General features: G+C 39.5%; 1 protein-coding gene across 1 annotated transcript in view; it reads left to right on the top strand.

The window, feature by feature from the left end:
- ATP11C (ATPase phospholipid transporting 11C) overlaps positions 1-22,631 on the top strand; it is a 136,971-nt gene that overhangs the window by 8,627 nt on the left and 105,713 nt on the right. Inside the window, exon 3 of the mRNA XM_044682702.1 lies at positions 16,535-16,624. Coding sequence (XP_044538637.1) covers positions 16,535-16,624 — 90 coding nt within the window. The remainder of the gene's footprint in view (positions 1-16,534; positions 16,625-22,631) is intronic.

Raw genomic sequence — 22,631 nt, 5'->3', positions numbered from 1 at the left:
TTGGAGACCAGAATTCACCTGCTAGAAGCCATGAAAAGCAGGATAGAACAAACCGAAAAGGAAAATCAAAAGATCATAGAGGAAAACCAGTTTTTAAAAACTAGAAATGGGCAAGTAGAAGCTAATGATCTCACAAGACAGCAAGAATTAATAAAAATTATTTATATTATCATGGTCATTGTATAAATTATTCTGCTTATTCTGTTATGTATCCATTTTTAGAAGCCTTCTCATGTTTCACTGTTTTCCTCAATAAGATCACACCAGATAACATCAGAAAGAACTAAATTAGCTATATCTCATTAGACAAGAAACAAGTGGTTGCTGATAGATTGGATCATTTCCATAGCAGCTGTCTGTGAGCAGTCAGACCATCAGCTGTGGAGAAAAAAGGTCAAGATCAATAACAAATTAGGAGAAAGATTAAAGATGGAAAGATACTTTTGGTAATTATAACAGCTCCAACCAAACCCATTTTCAACTAGTTGCTGACTGAAAAATAGAAATGAATAAAAGTAAAGATGTTGACTATAGTGATCACTCCCTCATAAAGAAATTTAAGCAATCTAAAATCATTGCCAAAGGACCCCAGAGGCCTCCTTGGACAACAGATACCTGATCTCCTTGTCAAGCAGAGAGAAATGGAAGCCAAGAGTAACAGAGCTGTGATGTCAATCAGTACATGAGGCCCTGTGGGCTGCAGATTAACTTAGTTTTGAAATATAACCTTATCCATGTTTTATTATATTTTTATTTATTTTGTTAAATATTTCCCAATTTCATTTTAATCTGGTTCAGGCTGCACTCAAGAGTGTTTCTGGCTGATTTGGCCGGGTCATGTGCTTGACACTTTTGGTTTGGAGGACTTGCTTATTTGCAAAACATTGTGAAGGAAAGTGACAGGAAATTAAGCAGCCTTAGAACACAGCAAAAAGAAGGGGTAAATAGTGGAACTTCTTATTGGCTATGGGAGGGGGGGCAGGAGGAGAGGAGGGAAATAATATGATTCATGTAACCATGGAAAAATATTCTAAATCAATTAATTAAATAAAATTTTTCAAAAAAAGAGATTTCAAAAAAAATAAATCAAGCTTATAGTTGGGCCCAGCTTTTTTTTTTGCTGGGAGGAAAAGGAGGGTTGTTAATGAATGTGAGTGGAACTGCTCTACAAACATTGGAACATTGCTGTAGTGACCAACTCTTGTTATTGATTATAGTGGAACCATCCAGGTCATTTGAAATGGGTGAAAGCCCTAACAACCAGAAGGATCTGGATTGGTTTCCTGAGCTAAGCCGTTAGACAGTAAGTAGTAGTAGTAATTGTCAATTTAGTCAGTCAGCAAACATATATTAAGCACTTACTGTGTGCCTTGCACTAAATGCTAAACTTTGGGGATATACATGTAAAAAATGACAGCTCCTTCCCTCAAAGAGCTTAAAATCTGGGGAAGACAACATAAAATTGAAGTTGAAAAGGAAGTGAGAAGAGGACAGGATGGAGAAGTCCAAAAGAATAGGTGGAGAATGAAGGAGAATCAAGAAACTAAAGACCCTAAGTAATAGGAAGAAGAGAGGAGGGAAAACATTCCAGGCACAGCCTTCACAGCCTGTGGGACTGTGGTGGGTTTGTACATTATCAGAAATTATTTCCCTTAGTAGAGCAAAGGGTTCAGGATTTTCTTTTTCTTTTTCTCCTTCTTCTCCTCCTCCTCCTCCTCCTCCTCCTCCTCCTCCTCCTCCTTCTTCTTCTCCCCCCTTATCGCCTTGAAGCCAATACACAGTACTGCGTATTGGCTCCAAGGCAGAAGAGCGGTAAAGGCTAGGTTGGTCATGGGGGTTAAGTGACTTGCCCAGGGTCACACAGTTAGGAAGCGTCTGTGGCCAGATTTGAACCTAGGACCTCCCGTCTCTAGGCCTGGCTCTCAATCCAGTGAGCCACCCAGTTGCCCCCAGGATTCTCTTCTAACAAGATGTCCTCCATGTTAAGATCAAGCAAGATTCCACGAAAAACACAAAAATTGAGCTAATTGTCCTTTGATCTTTTGAGAAGCTATCTTAAGTAAAGCATAAAACATGGAAAGTTTCCCTTCAGAGATGTTTTCCAGTATCATGGAAGATATCAGTTTTGTAGCATGGGATAGTAGATTAAGAGCATCTAATCTGAAGTCAGGAAGACCTGGTTTCAAATCCCACTGTAATACTTATTAGCTTGTGTGCACCTTGAACAAATCATGTGATCTCCCTGAATCTCTAGTTCTTTCTTTGTTAAAATGAGGATAATTATAACACCTAAATTCCAGAGTTGTTTTGAAGATCAAATAAGACAATTTTTAAAAGCATATTGTCAACCTTAGGGCACTATACCAATTTTAGTAGTTATTATTATCATGTCCTCCACTGGGTCCAAATGGAAGAGTGATTTACTAAATACTAAAGTTTTCCACACATTTCTGTTTGTGGCTAACACTGGGCTGATTGCCCTGGAATACTTCAGGGTCTCTTCAGTGAGGCCCATGACTATGCAAAAGCAAGAAAAATCAAGTGTAAAGACTGTATCTTTCCCATCAAGTGACAAGCAAATCACTGGGCCACCATATTGAATTAGGACATCAATACCTCCATTTTGGACAGCCAGTGCAGATAGAAAATGAGGTGGATACAGAGGGAATAGGAGGAGGAAAGTGGCTTGGATGTTATCTGGACATTTGGCTGTGAGTTATTTTCTGCTGCCAAAGCATGAGTCAAAATTGGTATTTTCCCATTAATATTAATGGCTATGAGTGATTGATTTTTAAAAAGTGGTTTTCCTAAAGTGCAAGTCTAGAAATATGCCCTCCCTCCCCTCCTCTCCTCCCCCACTCCAGGACTCCTAATTACCTCTAGGTAATTCAGTTGTAATTTCACAATTTGGTCTTTCCCTATGTTTACAAGCATCCTTCCTTCTTGGCACTCTAGAGCAGGGGTCGGCAACCTTTTTGGCCGTGAGAGCCATAAATGCCACATTTTTTAAAATGTAATTTCGTGAGAGCCGTACAGTGCTCCCAGTGCCGCTCCTGTAACAGCGCCTGAAAAAAATGGACTTTATGGCTCCTGCAGAAAGAGCCAGATCTGGCCCTCAAAAGAGCCAGAAATGGCTCGAGAGCCATACGTTGCTGAGATAATCCATCTACAAACATTGGTTTTTTACTGGCTTTCTCCCATTTCTGGAATTCTCTATTTCCTCTCTGCAGACTAGCTTCTTAGACTTCCTTCAAGACTCATTCCAAATCCTTCCTGAGAATTAGAGCCTGCTAGAGGTCTTTTCCAGGTCCTGTCTTGTTTCCCTTTCCCACTTCCCCAGTCTTCTTTCTGAAATTACCTTCCATTTACACTTTATATACCCTGCATATGCAGAGCTGTTTGCATGCTATCTTTTCCATTAGAGTGTCAGACTAATGAGAGAGACTAAACAGAGGGTCTGTATTTTTTGCCTTTCTTTGTATCACTTGAACTTTAGCACAATGCCTGACACATAGAAAGGCTAATTGAAATACTGTGATTGTAGAAGAAGTAACACAGAAATTTAAAGGACAGTGGACAAAAATGTGTAATGGGTTTAATCAGTCTTCAGGAAAACTCCAATGATGAGTCCTGAATGAGAAGTGGCACCAGAGACATGATGGATGTTCTTGACCCCAACAAAGGCAGTGGGCCAGTCTTGGACAAAGACAAGATAACAGACTGACAGCCCAAGCACCGCACTGCTTTCTGTGAAATAATAAGACTGTGAGGAAGGGTCCTCCTGGGTGTTGGGTTTGTGAATGGATGTGGTTAGGAATTGGACAGGATGAGGAGACAAGCCAGAAAGATGTTATTGTACCTGCTCCAAAAGTGACTAACACTCGGATAATTCATTTTGGCTGTGCCTAAAGGTTTTGTGGGGACGAATCTATTACTTATTTGACTATATTTGTTGATGGTTACATTTATGATAAAAGAATTTTTAAAAATGGCTAGCATTTCAGTTCCCAGCGATTTTAGATTGACTGCAGAATCTAAAAGTCAATCAGTCTCACTACATTTAAAGCTCTTCCCTCTGTTTCCTCCTGCCCCATCTTTTTTTTGGTGTGGGGTATTGTGAAATTTGAGATGTTTCTGTGGTAAATAATATTTTTCCTGAGTGTTTTATATACATGGTGACTAGATTCTATATGACTATTGACCAAAAGTGGTGATAATCACTTGATTACTGTCTAGACCAGTGATGGGCAAACTTTTTAAAGAGGGGGCCAAAGGAAAGGAAATGCTCATCTGTCAGTTTGTTTCTAAGGCAACTCTTTCCAAGTTTCATTGTATTGTATCCTACTCATTGTATTTGTCAGATTAGGAATAATGTTGAGGGGCCAATAGAACATTTCAGGGGGCTGCATCTGGCCCGCTGGCCATAGTTTGCCCATCACTGGTCTAGATTGTTTTCACCTTCTCAGTATCTGAAAGAATACAGGGCTATTCTTTTTCTTTACATTTTGGAATAAGTTAGAATTTCTGTCCACCATCATTTTTTTTGGTAAGTGAAAGTAAATATAATGAAGTGTGGTTTCTTTGGTCATTATTAGCTCTCGTGTGTGTGTGTGTGTGTGTGTGTGTGTGTGTGTGTGTGTGTGTGTGTGCCTTTTTGATAATTTCTGCTTTATAGTATAGTTTGAGTTCATTCTTCCTTTTTCATTATTTCCCTCAAGTTCACAGACCTTTTTCTTCTTCTTCCAAATGAATTTTATTATTTATAGTTCCATGACATCATCAGTGCCTTAATACAACACTAAATATGTGAATTAGCTTAGATAGTATTGTCAGCTTTATTATATTGGTGAGACCCAAACATGAGCAATGAGTATCTCTCCTATTTTGCTACTTCTTTATTTGCAGTTGTATTTATATAAATGTGGAGTGTGCTGAGATAAACTTCTACATTTTTTTTTGCATTTTGTAACTACTTATTTATTTTTAAATCTTTACCTTCTGTTGTAATATCAATCCCAAGACAGAAGAGTAGTGAGGGCTAGACAGTCAGCTTAAGTGATTTACCTAGGATCACATAGCTAGGAAGTATCTGAAGGCAGATTTTAACCCAGGTCCTCCAGACTCCAGGTCTGTGTGCTACCCAGCTGTTCCTGTAGTTATTTTGAAATGGGATTTCCTTTCCTAATGTGAAACAGAGTTATTGAATTAGATAATACATTTCCTATGGAAAGTTGAGCCCGAACCCTCAGTAAGCATGTGGCATTTTTCAATGATGCAACAATTTCTTCTTCCTCAGTTTGCTTCACCCAAGCCCTTTCATTGTTGAGACACATGTTTCCCCAAAGTGGCCAGAGTACAGAATTATTATTCCATGTGTTGAACTCCCACTCTTCCACTGTCAGATATTTGCTAAATTCAGCAAAGAAACTGGGGTGCCATTGGCCCATTTGTCCATTTCCCTAGTTATAGAAAGTTTTCCAGGTAAGCGCTTCAGTGAAAAATGAATGAACATGTTCTAACCTCCTCTCTTCTTTCAACCTTTAAGTTATAGCATGTAAGTATGGGACTCTCTGTCAGGGACGATAAAAGGGTGGTCTTTTCTCTAGCCTAGTAGCATGACAGCTGATCCGACAGGGCAGTTAGAGAATGGGCTCAGCTAGAAAAATTGAACCTGGGCATTGGGGCATCTGTTTCATTCCCTAAGCATAGGTAAAAAAACAGTGATCCTGAGAGACATTTCTGCAAGCAAAAAAGTGTTTCATGGGCATGCCCTTCTTGGGGAAGATCGCCATGGATAAAAGGAGCACAGACCTTTGCCTGGCTTGGCATAAGATACTGGCTTTGAAGGGGACCATGCAGAGCTAAGGATTTTGTTATTGCTATATGGAAATGCTATTGATATTTTTTGACTTATTTTGTATCATTTATGCAGGTATTTAAAGTTTATATTTTTATTTTTTTAAAAGGAGGTTAATGAACTCTTTTGCCAATTAAACAATCCATCTATTATATAAATCAGGCAGATTGGGCCGAGAAATAGAAGGAACCACTCCTGGGCTAAGGACGGTCCCTAGCCCGGATGAAAAAGGAGGAGGGTTGGGCGTGGGGCTAGCAACCCCACCCTGTAAAACTATACCTGCTAAAGAAACTGCAACCTAAAGTAGGGGCAGCTGGGCTAGCTCAGTGGATTGAGAGCCAGGCCTAGAGACGAAAGGTCCTAGGTTCCAATCCGGGCTCAGACATTTCCCAGCTGGGTGACCCTGAGTGACCCATTGCCTACTGGTTGTGGCCCTATGCTCCTAGAATGGAGTCCCAGGATAAAAAAAAAACTTGTCTATTGTACATTTTAGTCAGTGATGTGTCAATGAGTGCTTAATGACTTAAAATGGAAAATATGCTTTTAAATTTAGTTTACCTTATTAACAATTTTCTCCATTACTTTCTCTAGATACCCCAAAAATAAATCACTTACTGATCCAAAAGGTTTACTGAATTCCAAAGTGTAAATTCTCACACTGAAAATGGACCAATTGGCTTTCTTGAGCTGACTCCAATGCACCCCTGGTTTTAGGAAACTAGGAGACCCAAAGGGACTTAGTGCATCAATGCATTGTGTGGGAGTAAAACACAAGACTTGGGATTAGGGCACTTGGCTTCTATCCTTACCTCTGCCACTTACCATGTGACCTTCAACTTCCCTGAGCTTTAAGCTTTTCATCTGTAAAATGGGGTAGTTGTAACAAATGAAGGTAAAAAAATAAGAGTCATTGAGGATTAGTTGATAGTAGTTTGTAGTAGTTGATAGGCTTCAGAATTAGGAAGGCCTGAGTTCAAGTACCATCTCAGATACCTAAATGGTGGTGACCCTGGGGAGATCACTTAACCTCTCAGTTGTCTGTGGTTCTTAAGGAGATGCTAATGTCCATTGGAAGAAGTAGTTTGCTTATTGAGAGTTTTCTGTACCAATCAAATCACAAATCTGGTGCTAAAAAAAGAGAATTTGAAAAAGAATGAGAAAATTCTTTCTTTTTAAAAACTCTTATGGGAAAATATTCAAAATAAAAATTAAAACAAAAACCTCTTACCTTCTCTCTTAAAATCCAAAGTAAGTATTGGTTCCAAGGCACAAGAGTGGTAAGGGTTAGGCAATTGGAGTTAAGTGACTTGCCCAGGGTCACATAGCTGGCAAGTATCTGAAGCCAGATTGGAACCCAGGACCTCCCGTCTTCAGGCCTAGCTCTCTGTTCATTGAGCCCCTTAGCTGCTCTGAAATTTTCTTTTTAATATCTTTTCTTATATAAATCATGAGTCCTTAACCAGTTTTTGTGGGTTTTGGACCCCTTTGGGAGTCTGTTGATATCAACCAAAAGTCCAAATTTCTTCTTTCGAGGTTCAACTCAGTTGCTCCCTTCCATTAACAGAAAGCTATTGCCAATCTCCTCAGTCATTAGAGCTTGCTTATTTTCCAATTGTCTTTGCATACATTTGTGAAAATGTTGTGTCCCCTGTAAACCCATTGATGGCAGGGAAGGGTTACCATTTTGCCTTTGTATCCCCAGAACCTGACAAGCACTGGGCACATAGTAGATACTTAATGCATGCTTACTGAAGTGGATTTATTATATGAAAAAACATACTTACAATAGGAGCTTAATAAATCAACAAACATTTATTAAGTGCCTACTTTTTGTCAACACTGCTAGGTCCCTGGGTTACCAGAAAAAAGAATGAAACAATCTCTGCTAGAGTCTCAATTCTACCAGGGCAGACAACACATACATATAGAAGTATATAGAGAATAAATATGAATAAATAATGGTAGTTAGGAGAGGACACTGGCCAGTCTTTATATGGAAAGTGTTCCTTGAACTGTTGAATGAATCAGTGAATAAATACATTTCTCTCTATAGAAATTGTTGCTTGAGCTGTTGAATGAATTAGTGAATGAATACATTTCTCTAGTACTTCCAAGTGTATCCAGTCCCTTTCACATCTATTATGTGTAACAGTGTGGAAGAGGGCCATCTTTCCCTCTTACAGAATTCCTGAGTAAATTGGGAGTCTCTATTGGTAGAGCTCAGTGTTGGGACCCATTCAGTATAGACGAGCACTTTCATACTCTAAGCTGCCAGTTCCATGAACTGGCTGCCCTTTCCCTCCCATTGATCGCCCCTTTTCTCTTTGTTTTTTTTGGAGTTTTTGTGTGTGTTTTTTGTTTTGTTTTTGGTCCAGAGCCACTAATTAAAGCAATAGATATTTTAAATAAAGCAGACTCTGTTCTTTACCTTTTGACTTAATGGAAAGCATTGATTTCTTTTCCCTATTTCATTCACTGATTTAAAAAAATTGGAATCCTTTTTGTTTATTCACAAATACCACCAGTGATGTCACTGTAACTCTGGGAATAGGGCTTGTTAATGCAGGGAACACTGAAGGATAAACACTTTGACCTACTTTAAAATTTTTTATTTGCTTATAAAATCTTTGTTGTTTTTTTCCTCCCCTGGAGCACAAGTAGTTTCCTTAGAAAAACTTGTCATCGGCAGCCTGAACTCCTCTGAAGGGCTCTACTGGGGCCTCTGGAAATCACCAGAATTTTGCAGCTGGTACAGAAACTTGGAAAATCCCCCCTCCCTAGTAGAGAAAGAACTTGGTATACCCTGTTAAGATCTCCAGTTCCCATTTCTGCTTCCCAACTCTCCTGGAAAGAAGGGTGTCTGAAGGTCAGGTGCACCTTTCAGGTATGGAAGGACAGGGACATCAGGTGCTCCTTACCTTCTTAGTGTCTTGGATCAAAATCTTCAGAATTAAAAAAAAAAGTACAAAAACTAGGTTTTACTTGGCCTTATCCTCCTTCCTCATCCAGAAAATACTTGTAGATAAATGGGAAAAATTCCATTGTCAGTTATCTACCTTTTGCTGATTTCTAGGAAGGAAAGTGCCAAATCTATCCTTGACCTTGGTAATAGAAATGGATTGTTGCATACCTGTTGTGCATCTACACAGTCATCAAATGGGTGCAGTAGAGTAGCCAAGTGAGTCAAAGTGCCTCTGCTCTCCTTGATTCCTTCCAGTGATGTAGATTGCAAGCCATCCTCATCTATCCATTCTGTGGGACTCTTGTCCCTTATGTTCTCCCCAGTGAGCTGAGGGCCTTCCTCAGGTTCTCTTGATATCATTGACAGGGATTAAGTTCCCTGTGCTTTTAAATGAACAACTTTCCATTATTTGCATTTTCTCATAGTTCCTTGCAGTGCCCATGACCATGCATTAGAATTGTTTACATCATTTCCCTCTCTTCTCCCTCAACCATTTTTAGTGTTTCAACAGGAAATGTCTTTATTGGACATGTATAATTAGTATTTTAAAGCCTTTCTCTAAATGAAATAAAATTAGAGAATCATAGTCTTGAAATTGAAGGGAAGTTTAGAGGTATACCTAGCTTAACTTTTTGACAGTATATATTAGTGATGGTGAACCTTTTAGAGATGAAGCGGCAGGCCACGCCACTACCCTCCGACCAAGTGCCGCGCAACCCCCCTTCCCCACCCCCCACCCCCACAAACTCCCAGTGCTGGGCATGCCCTGCCTCCCCCTTACCCCACACAGGCTGCTGGGTATGAATGTCCTCAGTGAGTGTAGAGAGGGGGAGGGGAGTGGCCTGAACACTCTTTTCCCTTCCAGCTCTGTGGCCCGTGAGTCACTCCCCTTATTCCCTATGCGCTCTCATTGGGCTGCTGGGCAGAGGGGTGGGGGGGATGTGAAAAAATGTCATCAGGTCCATGACATGGGGGTAGGGAGCAGCTTTTCCCAAGGCCCTCTACCCTTCTAGTAATGAACTCAGAGTGGGGGGAGAGCATCCATGTGCCCACAGAGAGCACTCTGCGTGCCATCTTTGGCACCCATGCTATAGGTTCACCATCACTGGTATATATGGTGGAAATGGTTAAGCCATTGTTGCTTGAATGTTTCCAGTGATAGAGAAGCTCTCTGCTTTATGAAGCATCCGTTCCATTTTTGAATGGCTTTCATGGATAGAAGTTTTTTCTAATATTCAGTGCAACGTCTCTCCCTGAACTCATTTATCCTCAGTGTTTATTAGTGTGTTCATAGATTTAAATAATTTCAATGCATCAGGCATCTTAGATAGTGCCTTTTATGGATCTGCTACATTCTCTTTTGGGTTTTAGGGATACAAAACCAGGAGCAAAACAGTCTCTGTCCTCAGAGAGCTTACATCCCGCAGTGAACCAAATAATATCCTGTGTATGTACCATGTTATTTTGGAAGGGGATGGAGAGCAGTAACTTGTGGGAGCATCATGTAGGAATTGGCCCTTGAGCTGAGCCTTGAAGGGAGACAGGAATTCCAAAAAGCAGGGGCTAAGCAGGAATAGCATTCTAGGCATTGGAGAGAGCCTGTGCAAAGGCATGGAATGGGAGATACAATTTTGTCTATAAAGGACAGCAAACAGGCCTGTTTATTTGGAAGCTAGAGTGCATGAATAGGAGTGATGTGAAATTAGTCTGGAAAGACAGTCTAAATTGGAAATGACTTTAAATGTTAAGCAGAGTATTTTATATTTGTCCCAGAGTTAATAGGGACCCCCTGAAGATACTTTTTTAAAAAAATTTTTAAACCCTTAACTTCTTTGTATTGGATCATAGGTGGAAGAGTGGTAAGGGTAGGCAATGGGGGTCAAGTGACTTGCCCAGGGTCACACAGCTGGGAAGTGTCTGAGGCTGGATTTGAACCTAGGACCTCCCATCTCTAGGCCTGACTCTCAATCCACTGAGCTACCCAGCTGCCCCCTCCCCAGAAGATTCTTGATCTGGGGAGTAACATGATCAAATCTGTGCACCCTGTTTGGAAGATGAATTGCATGAGAGAGAATGGGGACATGAAGAAAGACCAATAACAAACAGGGTGCAATAGTTTAGATGAGAGGTGACTATAGTGGTAGCTGTGTGAGGGGGGTAAAAAGGTGATGAATGCTAGTGTTATGGTGGATATAGAAATAACAAGACTTGGAAACTAATAGGATCCGGGAGATGAGGGAACTGGGGCTTATGAACTCACCCAAGTGAGGGACAGGGGTGCCTACTAGGTTTGTTGAGTACAAGTCTTTTATTTTACAGTTTTGGAAACTAAAGCCCTCTTGCCCTCAAGTTTCTTGAAACCAGTTTATTTTGGTTTAAATGAATTGCCTGTGCTATGTGATAGATCTTTAAGGTGGTATATTTCATTTTTTCAGTTATGTACATCTTTACATGTTTTGTGCTTGTTCCATATTCAGTGGCAGCATTGGTGCCAAACTTGTTCTATATGTTCTTGAATAGACATTGATTTTTTGGAATCCGTCTCTTATAAACTTGTCCTAATTTGATACATTCAGGACATAAATATCATTTATTTTTCTGATACTTTTTTGGATGTCTCATTCATTTCATTGATCATTAGAATTGAATAGACTCTGTTAAATTGTGAACTCCCTGAAAGTAGGGACTGTCTTTGATTTTTTTATTTCTAGTAAACAGAGTGCCTAGCATATAGTAGGGGCATAATAAATGTTTATTGACTACCTGTTAAAACTAGAATGGACTTAGAGATCATCTTTTCTTCCCATCTCATTTTGCAGAGGAGCAATCTGAGGCACAAGACTAAGAAGTCTTGCCTAAAGTCACATTCATCAATATATTAGGAAAGAATTAAACTTTTACCTCCATATATGAACAAGTATTTCCATAGTTTTTGGTGATTTGGGGCCTAATAGCAATTAATGGAGACTAAGAGAGATTACACAAAAAAATTAATTTACAAAATGAGGAAAATTGAATGATGAGGTATGTGTGACTCAAAATTATTTTGGTTCAATTTAAATAAAAATAAAAAAGAAAAAGGATTTTAAGTTATACTATCCCAATATAGATGGAAAATTGGAAACCCACAAGTGTTGGAGGCCCATTTGGTACAGTGGAAAGTATACTGGATTTGGAAGTCAGAAGATCTGAATTCAAAACCTAACTTCTATTTTCTAGCAGCATGACCCTGGGCAAGACACTTCTTTGTTCTGGTCTTCAATTTCTTCCTCTATGAAGTGAGAGGATTAGAAGGGAGGAAGAAAACAAGCATTTAAGTGTCTACTATGTGCCAGGCAATTAAGACAAATTTTCTCATTTGATCCTATTATCTCTTTCTGACAGTTGAGGAAACAGAGGCTAAATGACTTGCTTTTGTTAACATCACTAGTATGTATCTGAGGCAGGATTGGAACTGGGGTTTTCCTTATCAGGCCTGTGTCTTTTTTTTAAAATCCTCGCCTTCCATCTTGGAGTCAATCCTGTGTATTGGCTCCAAGGCAGAAGAGTGGTAAGGGTAGGCAATGGGGGTCAAGTGACTTGTCCAGGGTCGCACAGCTGGGAAGTGTCTGAGGTCAAATTTGAACCCAGGACCTCCCGTCTCCAGGCCTGGCTCTCAATCCACTGAGCTACCCAGCTGCCCCTCCTATTTTTTTTTCATATCTAGCATCTAGGACTAGGTATTCGATTTCTAAGATTCCCCTCAAGGTCTTCATCTATAATCCTATGTCTTCATGTCAAACTGGGCATAAACAGATTTCCTTTAAATTGAAAAAAAGTTTTTCTCATTCATATGTGAATTCCAGTAATCAGTCAATAAACAAGTATTTATTGAACGTTATTCTCCCTGGTGCTCTGTACTGTGGGCATATCAGAGCAGAATAGAACTACAAGACAATGGTCCCTGTCCATGCCATTGAAATGGAGAGAAAAGAAAGATCCATGTGATGCAGCTTAAGAACAAGTTAGCAGTGATTGTCCTGCTGCACCTGTTTGATTCTGGCATGATCTTCCCAGCAGCCTCTGTTCATTTCCATTTCCAGGGTCAAGAGCAGGCAATTAGAGAACAAGACATTGTAGAAGAAGGAGTGTTAATCATGTAATTTATAGTAAGTTCAAGATGTTCTAGGAAGGGAGCAAGAACTGAGAGTTTGAGTCATCCAGAAAAGCTTCTGGAGCTGGTACTGAAGTTATCTTATGTTTGAGGAAGGGCAATGACAAGCTGGGTATCCAGTTAAAGCTGAACAGGGTGGTCAGGGATATGACAATCTGGCCGTTTGATGGTCTCTTGGCCAAATTGAGTGATGTTTGACCAGGAAAGGAGAGGATTGGGCCTGGGAGAGCACAAAGGAGAAAGAGGGGGAGGGAGAAAGAAACGGCTTTTGTCTATAAGAGGAATTAGATGAGTTTGGCCTGGCCTCACCATACACAAGACATTTTGATATTTTTTGCCTTTCCCTACATAATATCTCTTGTATCAATGGGTGTAGGGTCCTACTTTCTAACCCTGAGAGCTTGCCCAAAGTGGAATGGGTTTCTTTAGAGGAGAGTGGGTTCCCTTTCATGGGAAGTCTTCAAGTAGACTAGATGTCCATTTGCGGGAGGTGTTGTAGAACTTGAGTAGAGATGGCTTGAATTAAGTGACTTCTGAGATATTTTCCAATTGTGGGCTTCTGGGACGATGTATCTCTTATGTGGATCTTACACTGAGGGCAGAACCAAACCGACCGAATAAAATTTGGTTGGAAGAGAAGATTATGTACAATGTGGTGGCTGGAACAAGAAAATAAAGTCTCTCCTTTTGATATGCTCAGGACCTGCCAGAGAGAATTCAAAAACTTTATATTTGGCCAGGTAAAAATCTACTTCATTGAGAATCAAAGGTCAAACAGCCAAATGCTCAAATGTTGCCATATTGTTGGGATTCAACCTGAATAGCAAAAGTATACAACAGACTCTTGAGCAACTGTGGCAGTCCTGTTGTGGGGTGGCCTGGAACAGTTCAGCTTCCAAGTGACTATGGATGCTATCTACTTGACCACACATATTAGGTGCTGATCCTTGTTGTTCCCTTGGCGTCGTCTTTAATGTGCTACCCACAAGCACGTCGTGGCCAGATCAACAGTAATTGCCCATATACTGCATCACCATCTGTCCTCTGGTTTTCAAATCCACTTACCTAATTGAATTAGAATGTTCTCCTGTTGTACAGCTTCCGTTTTAAGTGACGGCCATCCAAGTGTAACTGCAGCCCTTTTGGTTAATAACCACGGCCTTCTGTTCTTGTTGCTGGTCTTTAGTTAGCAAGGCATTTGAAAAAGGTAACTTCTTCATTGGCTAGTTCTTTGAGGCTGGCTTGGATATAGGCAGATTTCAGTAATGGCCTTGGAGCCTTTCTTCATGGGTTGAGCCCAGTTGGTGGCTCTAGAATTTGAACAACTATTCTATTTCTAGAGAGTTGGAAGGGATGGTGCAGTCCATTGTCCTGCCTCTTTGGCACTTGAACATGCACAGATAATTCTGTCCAACTCCAGGCTTGTGGAGCTTTTAAAGCTCCTTGTAGTCTTTGGAATAGACCAAGTCAATATTCCTGGCTAAGCTTTTGCCTCCTAGTGAGTGCCTCCTAGCCAAGATCTCACAAATCCTTCCAGTCTAATTTAGCATGCTCTAGCAGTCTATATATCAGTGAGGAGAGAGATATTAGCCTGGGTCATGATATATGGATCCCATACATATTTTGACAGTGAGAAATGTAGGTATTATAGAACTCTCTCTATGCTCCTGGGCACCTCTTAAAGTATTCACCTATCTATTCATCAGCAAACATTTAAGTGCCTACTGTGTGCAGAATACTGTTAGATGGAGGAGGAGATACTGAATTATCTTAGAAAAGACAATCCTGTCTTTATGATACTTATGGTCTAATAATATCTACCATTTTTACAGATGTTTAAGGTTTGCAAAGCATTTTACAAATATCTAATTTGTTCTTGATAACAATCCTGTGAAGTTGGTGCTAGTATTATCCCCATTTTACAGATGAGGAAACTGAAGTTGAGAGGTCATGGATTACCCAGCTAACATGTGAATGAAGCAGGATGCCACATTGGGCCTTTCTTACTTTAAATCCATTGTAGCACGTGGTAGCCTAGGTGAGATACTGCACCAACACAAATAGCTGTAACATCAAATGCTATGGAAATGCATCAGAAAGGCACAAAAGGGAGTCACAGACAGGGGCTGAGAGGGAAGTCTGTTACTGACCTAGGGACTAGGGAAGGTTTCTTGGAGAAGGTGGCATTTGAATTGGGCTTTAAAATGTAATTCAGAATTTAATGACCAAATTGGGAAAGGAAAAGATTGTAGGCATATGAAATAGCTTTGGCCAAAGGCATGGAGGTGGGAAAGTACAGGGCATATTTGGTAGATAGCAAATAGTCCAGGTTGCCCTGAGGGCAGAGTGCATAGAGAAGAATAGAATAAACTCAGACTGGAAAGGTTAGGTGATGCTACATCAGAATGGGCTGAGGATTTCCCTGGGCTTAACCTTATGGTCTGTATCATGAATGATCCTAACATCTGAATGGAGATGTGCTCTGAACATTTGGAGGGTGTGTGTGTGTGTGTGTGTGTGTGTGTGTGTGTGTGTGTGTGTAGCTTCTGAAGAGAAGTCAGGTGTGGCAGGGAGGACAGCTGAATAGAAGTGATTGTTGAGGCTGTGGGGTGTCCCAAAAGTCATAGTGCCGTTTTAAGCTATTAAGCCTTTTGCCATATTTATTATGTTGGGTACTAAGTGCACTATGACTTTTGGGATGCCCTGTGTAAAAACAAACAAACAAGCAAAAAACAACCATGGGCCAAGGATACCACTTTGGAGAACACTGATATCAAGGTTTTGAGAAACTGATGAGGTGCCAACAAAGAATGTAGAAAAATGCAATGCTGAAAGTACCCCTTTTATACCCAAGATAACTCTTACTATCCCAAGACTTGCCTAAACATGGAGGATGAGACAGTGATGTACGGAGTGTCATGTTCATTGTTTCTTATGGTGCAATCATATTCCATTACATTCATACTTATGTATGGTAATTTGTTCATTCAATTGCTTACTGTTAACACATTCTTTGTTTCTAGTTCTTTGCTGTCACAAAAAGGGATTCTGAAAATATAGTAATTTGTACACAAATCCTCTTCCTTTTTCTTTGACCCACTGTATCTTCTTTGTATATTGAAATGTTTGCATTTGTTAATGAATAAAGAACATTTAACTCATTTAATTGAATTGATACAGAATTATGGCAAAGAATTTTTGGGTTTGGGGCAAGGGGTATAAGTTGTGAAAAGAAGAAGCATACACCAGGACATCCTGATTAAAGAATAGCCACCGCTAGGGATGGATAAAGGTGGGAGGGTGAGGAAACACACTCTGGGATGTTATTATGGCTGTTCTCTGGGACAAAGCCCCAGTTGCCTCCACCCTAGTTAAAGCATCCATATGCCTATATAGCTCTTAATGTGAATCCTCATAGATGTCTAAGTTGTGAATAACATGGTTTTGAAATAAAAGGACTCACTAAAATATAATTTTTCATGATATTTTTGGTCTTTAGTGTTATGAATTTAACAAAGCTTTCTTTTGGTTAATAATCCTTTTCTTCCTCCTTTTCTTGCAGTACACAATTTGGAACTTTCTCCCAAAGAATCTTTTTGAACAGTTTCGAAGAATTGCAAATTTTTATTTCCTGATCATTTTCCTAGTCCAGGTAAGGACCAGATAAGTAGAGAACCCATTTTAAGGGTCTGGGTACTCCAAGCAATTTATCATTCCCTTCATTATTGAGAATTAAAAGCAGTAAAAGAAAGTTTTGGACCTGTTGCTGATATGAATCATTTTTAAAAAATTTCTCCTTTAATTTTTAGGATTTCTAATTTAGTTTTTATCTGGAGTTTTTTAATTTGTTGTTTTTCTAATTTTTTTAAGTTGCAAGCCCAATTCATTGACCTCTATTTTGTTGATATAGGCACTCGGGGATATAAATTTTCCCCTGAGTACTGCTTTGGCTGTATTTTATAGATTTTGATAGTTGTCTCTTCATCATCATTCTCTTCAAATGAAATCAATAATTGTTTCTATGATTTGTTTTTTGACCCACCTGTTCTGAAGAATTAGGTTATTTAGTTTCCAATTAATTTTAAATTTGCCTCTTCATGAACCTTATTATTTATAATTTTTTTAAACCCTTGTATTCGGTGTATTGTCTCATAGGTGGAAGATTGGTAAGGGTGGGCAATGGGGGTCAAGTGACCTGCCCAGGGTCACACAGCTGGGAAGTGGCTGAGGCCGGATTTGAACCTAGGACCTCCCGTCTCTAGGCCTGGCTCTCAATCCACTGAGCTACCCAGCTGCCCCCTAAGGCATATTCCTTTTTATCCCTGTTCAGTTTTCTCCAGATATCTATTAACTCTAATTTTTCTAACATCTCATTCACTTACCTTACTTCTTTCTTATTTATTTTTTGGTTCAGTTTGTCTAGTTCTTATAGGGGAAGGTTGAGGTTTCCCACTAGTATGGTTTTATTATCTATTTCCTCCTTAAGTTCCTTTAGTTTAGAAATCTGGATGCTATAACATTTGGTGCATAAATGTTTAGTATTGATATTATTACTTCATTGTTTATAGTACCTTTTAGCAAGATGAAATTTCCTTTCTTATCTCTTTTAATCAGATCAATTTTTACTTTAGCTTTGTCTGATATCATGATTGCTACTCCTGCTTTTTTTACTTTAGATGTTGCATAATGCATTCTGCTCCAGTCTTTTACCTTTAATCTTTGTGTGTCACCCTGCCTCAAATGTGTTTCTTGTAAACAGCATATTGTAGGATTCTGGTTTTTAATCCACTCTGCTATCCACTTCTGTTTTATGGGTGAGTTTGTCCCATTCACATTCAGTGTTATGATTACTGTGTATTGCCCTCCATCATATTATCCCCTTTAAATCCTGCTCTATTCCCTTTTACTCCATTCCTCCTCATCAGTGTTTTGCTTTATATCCACCCCCCACAACTTCCCTCTCCCTCCAGTTACCTCTCCCTTCCCTTGTCTTAGTCCTGTGATAATGAGATTAAATCTGCCTTGCCTATCTTTAGATTTAATCACCAAAGGTGAAAACATCTCCATTTAACCCACAACTTGGGTGGTCTGAAACCCACGTGTGTTACAATGAGTGACAAATCAGAATTTACTGACTGCCTCGTGGGCAGTCCTAAGAAAAGTGTCTTTTGTGATTGGACGTGTAAACTAAGAGGAGGCCACAGGAAGTGACGCAAGAGAGGCCCCTTTAAAAAGAGACCTCAGTCAGCTGGGCTCTCTCTTCTGGGTCATGAAAGGGACCGGAAGGAGCTCTTCTGGTTCGTGACCTGGACCTGGGACCCTGAGACCTTGGTGAGACTGTTCTTAAATCTCTCTCTTAGAACTACAAGTGGTGAGTGAAGAAGGCTGACTCCTTTAACCTCCCAGGAGGTACTAACCTCTGGGAGGCTCCCTTGATTGGGAGAAGCCCTTATGGCTAAAACCTTTATTAGTTGACTTTTAGACTCTGACTAGGCCTCTGGAGCCCTGCCAGAGTAAAACCCAGACTTGAATACAAATCTCTTATTCTACCCTCTTCTCATCTCTCTACTTCCACTCTCTCTTATCTTTTGTAAATACATTTCCACAAAAGTCATTTTGACTTGAGGTTATTCTTAATTAGGGATTGATAATTATTCAATTCCCTGGTGACCAACCTTTTAATATTTACCCAATAAAACCCCTTTTTGCCCCTTACAGTCCCCTTCTACTTCTTTATAGGGTAAGATATAATTCTATATACCCCAATGAGTATATTTGTTTTTCCCTCTCTGAGTCAGTTACAATGAGAATAAAGTTTAAGCACTGCCCATTACCACCCTTATTCTCCCCTCCCCATAATGATTTTTCACACCTCTTTATGTTATATAATTTACATGTCATATCATATAAATACATATCAGATCATACATATACATCATTTCATATCATCACATTTACATATACGTAATATCATCATACATCATCATACACATCATATCATCATAATCTGCTTACTTCTCCACCCTCTAAGTATATTCCTTCTATTTGCTCTACTACTAAGAGTAATTTTTGAGAATTATAGTTATCCTTTTTCCATGTAGAAATACAAACAATTTTACTTTAATGAGTCCCTTAAATTTTTTCTTTCTTATTTACCTTTTTAGGTTTCTCTTGGGTATTGTGTTTGGACTTCAAATTTTTTTTTAGGTCTGACTTATTCCTCAGGAATGCTTGGAAATCTTGTATCTTATTGAAAGTCCATTTTCCCCCTGAAAGAATATACTCATTTTTGCTGGATAGGTGACTCTGGTTTGTAAACCTAGATCTTTTGCCTTCCTGAATATATTCCATGTCTTCCTATCCTTTATTGTAGAAGAGTCACTAGGTCTGGTGTGAACCTGATTGTAGCTCCATGGTATTTGAATCATTTCTTTCTGGCTGCTTCTAATATTTATTCCTTGGCTTGGAGGCTCTTGAATTTAGCTATTATATTCTTGGAAGTTGTCATTTGAGGATTTCTTTCTGGAAGTGATCTGTGAATTCTTTCAATTTCAATTTTATTTTCTTGTTTGAGTATATCTGAGCAGTTTTCTTTGATAATTTCTTGTATTATGATGTCTAAGATTTTTTTCGATCATGGCTTTCAAGTAGTCCATTAATTCTTAAATTGTCTCTCCTGGAACTATTTTCCAGATCAGTTATTTTTCAATAAGATATTTCTTTTTTTTTTTTGTTTTTTTCATTCTTTTGATTTTGTTTTATTGTTTCCTGATTTCTCATGAAATCATTAGTTTCTAGTTGCTAAATTCAGCCTGATTTTTCTCTGTCAGCTTTTGGGTCTCTTTTCATTTTGCCCATTTCTTCTTGCATTGCTTTCATTTCTCTTCCCCACTTTTCCTCTGCCTCTCTTAATTGTTTTTTTGAAGTTTTTTTTGAGCTCTTCCAGAATCTGTGTCCAATCCATATTTTTCTTTTGAACTTTGTGTGTGTATGCTTTGCTTTCACTGTCCCCTTCTGTGTCTGTACCTTGCTCTTTGTCTCCATAAAATTCTTTAGAGTTAGGTGCTTTTTTGTTGTCTGCTCATTTTTCCTACCTTTTTTATAGGTATGCTCTGTTTTCTGGGACATTAGGGTACCCTTTTAAACTTTAGTCCTTTCTTGCTGCTACCCTTAGCCTTTTTCCTGGATTTCTGCTAGTTTCAGTTCTTCCAAGATGGTATGATGGCTCTGAGGGCCTGCTAATTCATTTAACCCTTGAGATGTTGATAGCTTGAAGACTTTCCTCAGGCTTGGGTTTAAGCTTTTGATCTCAGTCTGAGCTTGATTAGGTTAGATACTGCTCAAATTCTAGCCTCAGGCTTAGGTGTACTTGATCTAATCAGTCACATAGTTGATTTCCTTATCCTGGAGCTCCATCCTGAGCTTTTGGCAAAAAGATATGGACCCCCTTTGAGTCTACCAACTACCCTATACTGGGATTGATGACCTCACAATAGGCCCAGACTGGGACTCCTGGCTTAGCTCTGGACCCATACAGATCAACTCACTTCAGCACAGACTGCCCTGGGCAGTCTTCATCACAAGTTTAGAATTCAAGGGGTATGGGTTGGTTGAACCTCTATTTTGCCCAAGCAGGGTCTCAGGATCTGAATGTTGTCTTGGGCTTAGGTTTTAAACCTGGCACAGCAGATGTGGGGTGGGGGTGTGTGGCTTTTTCTTGGCTTGCTCTTCACTCCTTGCTATATCCTCCTGCTGACTGTGCTCTTCTCTCACCCCAGGGCCCCAGATGTTCTCTGCCTACCTTTTGGGTTTTTCAATTCTTGAAAGTTGTTTCACTGCCTCCTCGTTGGTTCTTTTTCTCTTATATTTGTTTTGTGGCATTATTTTAATATTGGTTGGAGTGGATTCTCATGGTGATTCTGAGCTTCTCTGCTTTACTCTCCCATCTTCACTCTGCCCATGCGTTATTTTTGTAAGAGGAAGTAGAGAATTTGTGGTCATTTGCATATTTCTCTTATAGGCAATCCTAGACTAGAGAGATCTTAGAGATCATTAAGTTTAACTTCTTCATTTTATACATGAAGGAACTGAGACATTGTAAGAATGAAATTTGGAAGATGCCATCTTTAAGTATATATATGTATTTTCTATGGACACGTGGAAATTATCAAACTACATTTCCCATGGTCCAACGGGTTTCCATTTCCGGTTCTTTGGGCTTGGGGACGCCTACGTCTCCACGCAGAGAACAGTTTAAATCTCCTGGGTTAGGAGGGAGTGGCCCTCTTGGCCAGCAGACTCAGGAAGAGAGGGGAGGTAACAATAATGGCGAGGGCGGCAGTTTTGAATTCTTACAAGCTCGTGGTCTAATAACTTTATCTATCAGCATGGCTTTAATTAAAATACTAATATATATATTTATTTCAGCCTTTATCATTTTTAATCTTTATAACATACAGAGGTTAAGTTTCTTGACCAGTCTGAGGTCTCATTTGAACTCTTGTCTTTCTGATTCCAGACCCAGTGCTCTATCCATTTCAGCACCACCTACCTGCCTCGCATACATATTGAAGTCATTTTGTACCTCATAGAGTAGTTTTTTAAAGAGGTAGAATTTCATATCTCTGTCCCTTAGGGAATTGACATTGGTTTACATAGTTATTTTCACCTTTCTTTACCCCATCCAAGGGCCCACTGTCTTCGGTTATAGATATTGAGGTCTTCATCAATTATTAAAGTCAATGGTTAGATGTAATATGTCATTTCAAAAAGTGCCTGGATTGTTTCAAAATAAATCCTTCTAGATTTGAAAGCTAGTATACACAAGAGCTGCATGTCAGAAATTTTTCCCCCCTACATTAATATGACCATTGTGGTCAGTGGACTATTGGTCACGTATATATATATCCACATTTTGTGTGTTTCTTGAGGGTTCTTTGATCAATCTTGGGGTTGTTCAAGCCTACAATAGTGAACATTATTAGAGCTCTCTTACCCTAAGTCATGGCCCCTAAAGGCCATGTTAAGACTCTTTTCCTTACATCCAACCAAAGGCACTTAATTTCAAAGAAGGATTCTGAAAATTCTGTCCACAGTGGTGAACCCTTTTTATTTGCTGGGATTATGGCCTCTTCAGATCCCATGAGGGGATATTTACATTCACTTTGGGCAAATGGGTTGATTCTCATTTTTCTTGGCATCTGGACTTTCCTGGAAGGTTAAGGACATAGGCTTCATCAGTTAGCATCTCAGATAACATGCTTAGGAAGCAGCCAGAGATGCTGTCTCCTACCCTCAAGTAGTGGGGCAACTGCAGAGAAATGGCTGTGTGTATAGATTTGTGGAGAGGGGATACCTACGATTTCATAAAGGGACAAATACAAAGTCAGAAACACAGAGCAAACCCCTTAACTTTATAGAGAAGGAAACTGAGGCAGAGAGATGCAAAGGGACTTGCCTAAAGTCATAGAGCTGACATATAACCTGGTTGGAATTTGAAACCCTGTCTTTCTGGGTTTGAGTCCAGTGCTTTAGCCGACATTTCATATTCTGTGAAAGAAATTGACCTCTTCTCAGTATTCTGGTCCATTCTTAGTGTTCTGGTGTTTTGATACAGTAGGTAACACAGCAATATTCGGTAGTCTTTCATGCATTCCCAA

The sequence above is a fragment of the Gracilinanus agilis genome, chromosome X (assembly GCF_016433145.1).
Source record: "Gracilinanus agilis isolate LMUSP501 chromosome X, AgileGrace, whole genome shotgun sequence".
NCBI classification, from domain to species: domain Eukaryota; kingdom Metazoa; phylum Chordata; class Mammalia; order Didelphimorphia; family Didelphidae; genus Gracilinanus; species Gracilinanus agilis.
This window is presented reverse-complemented; position numbering and strand designations above follow the sequence as displayed.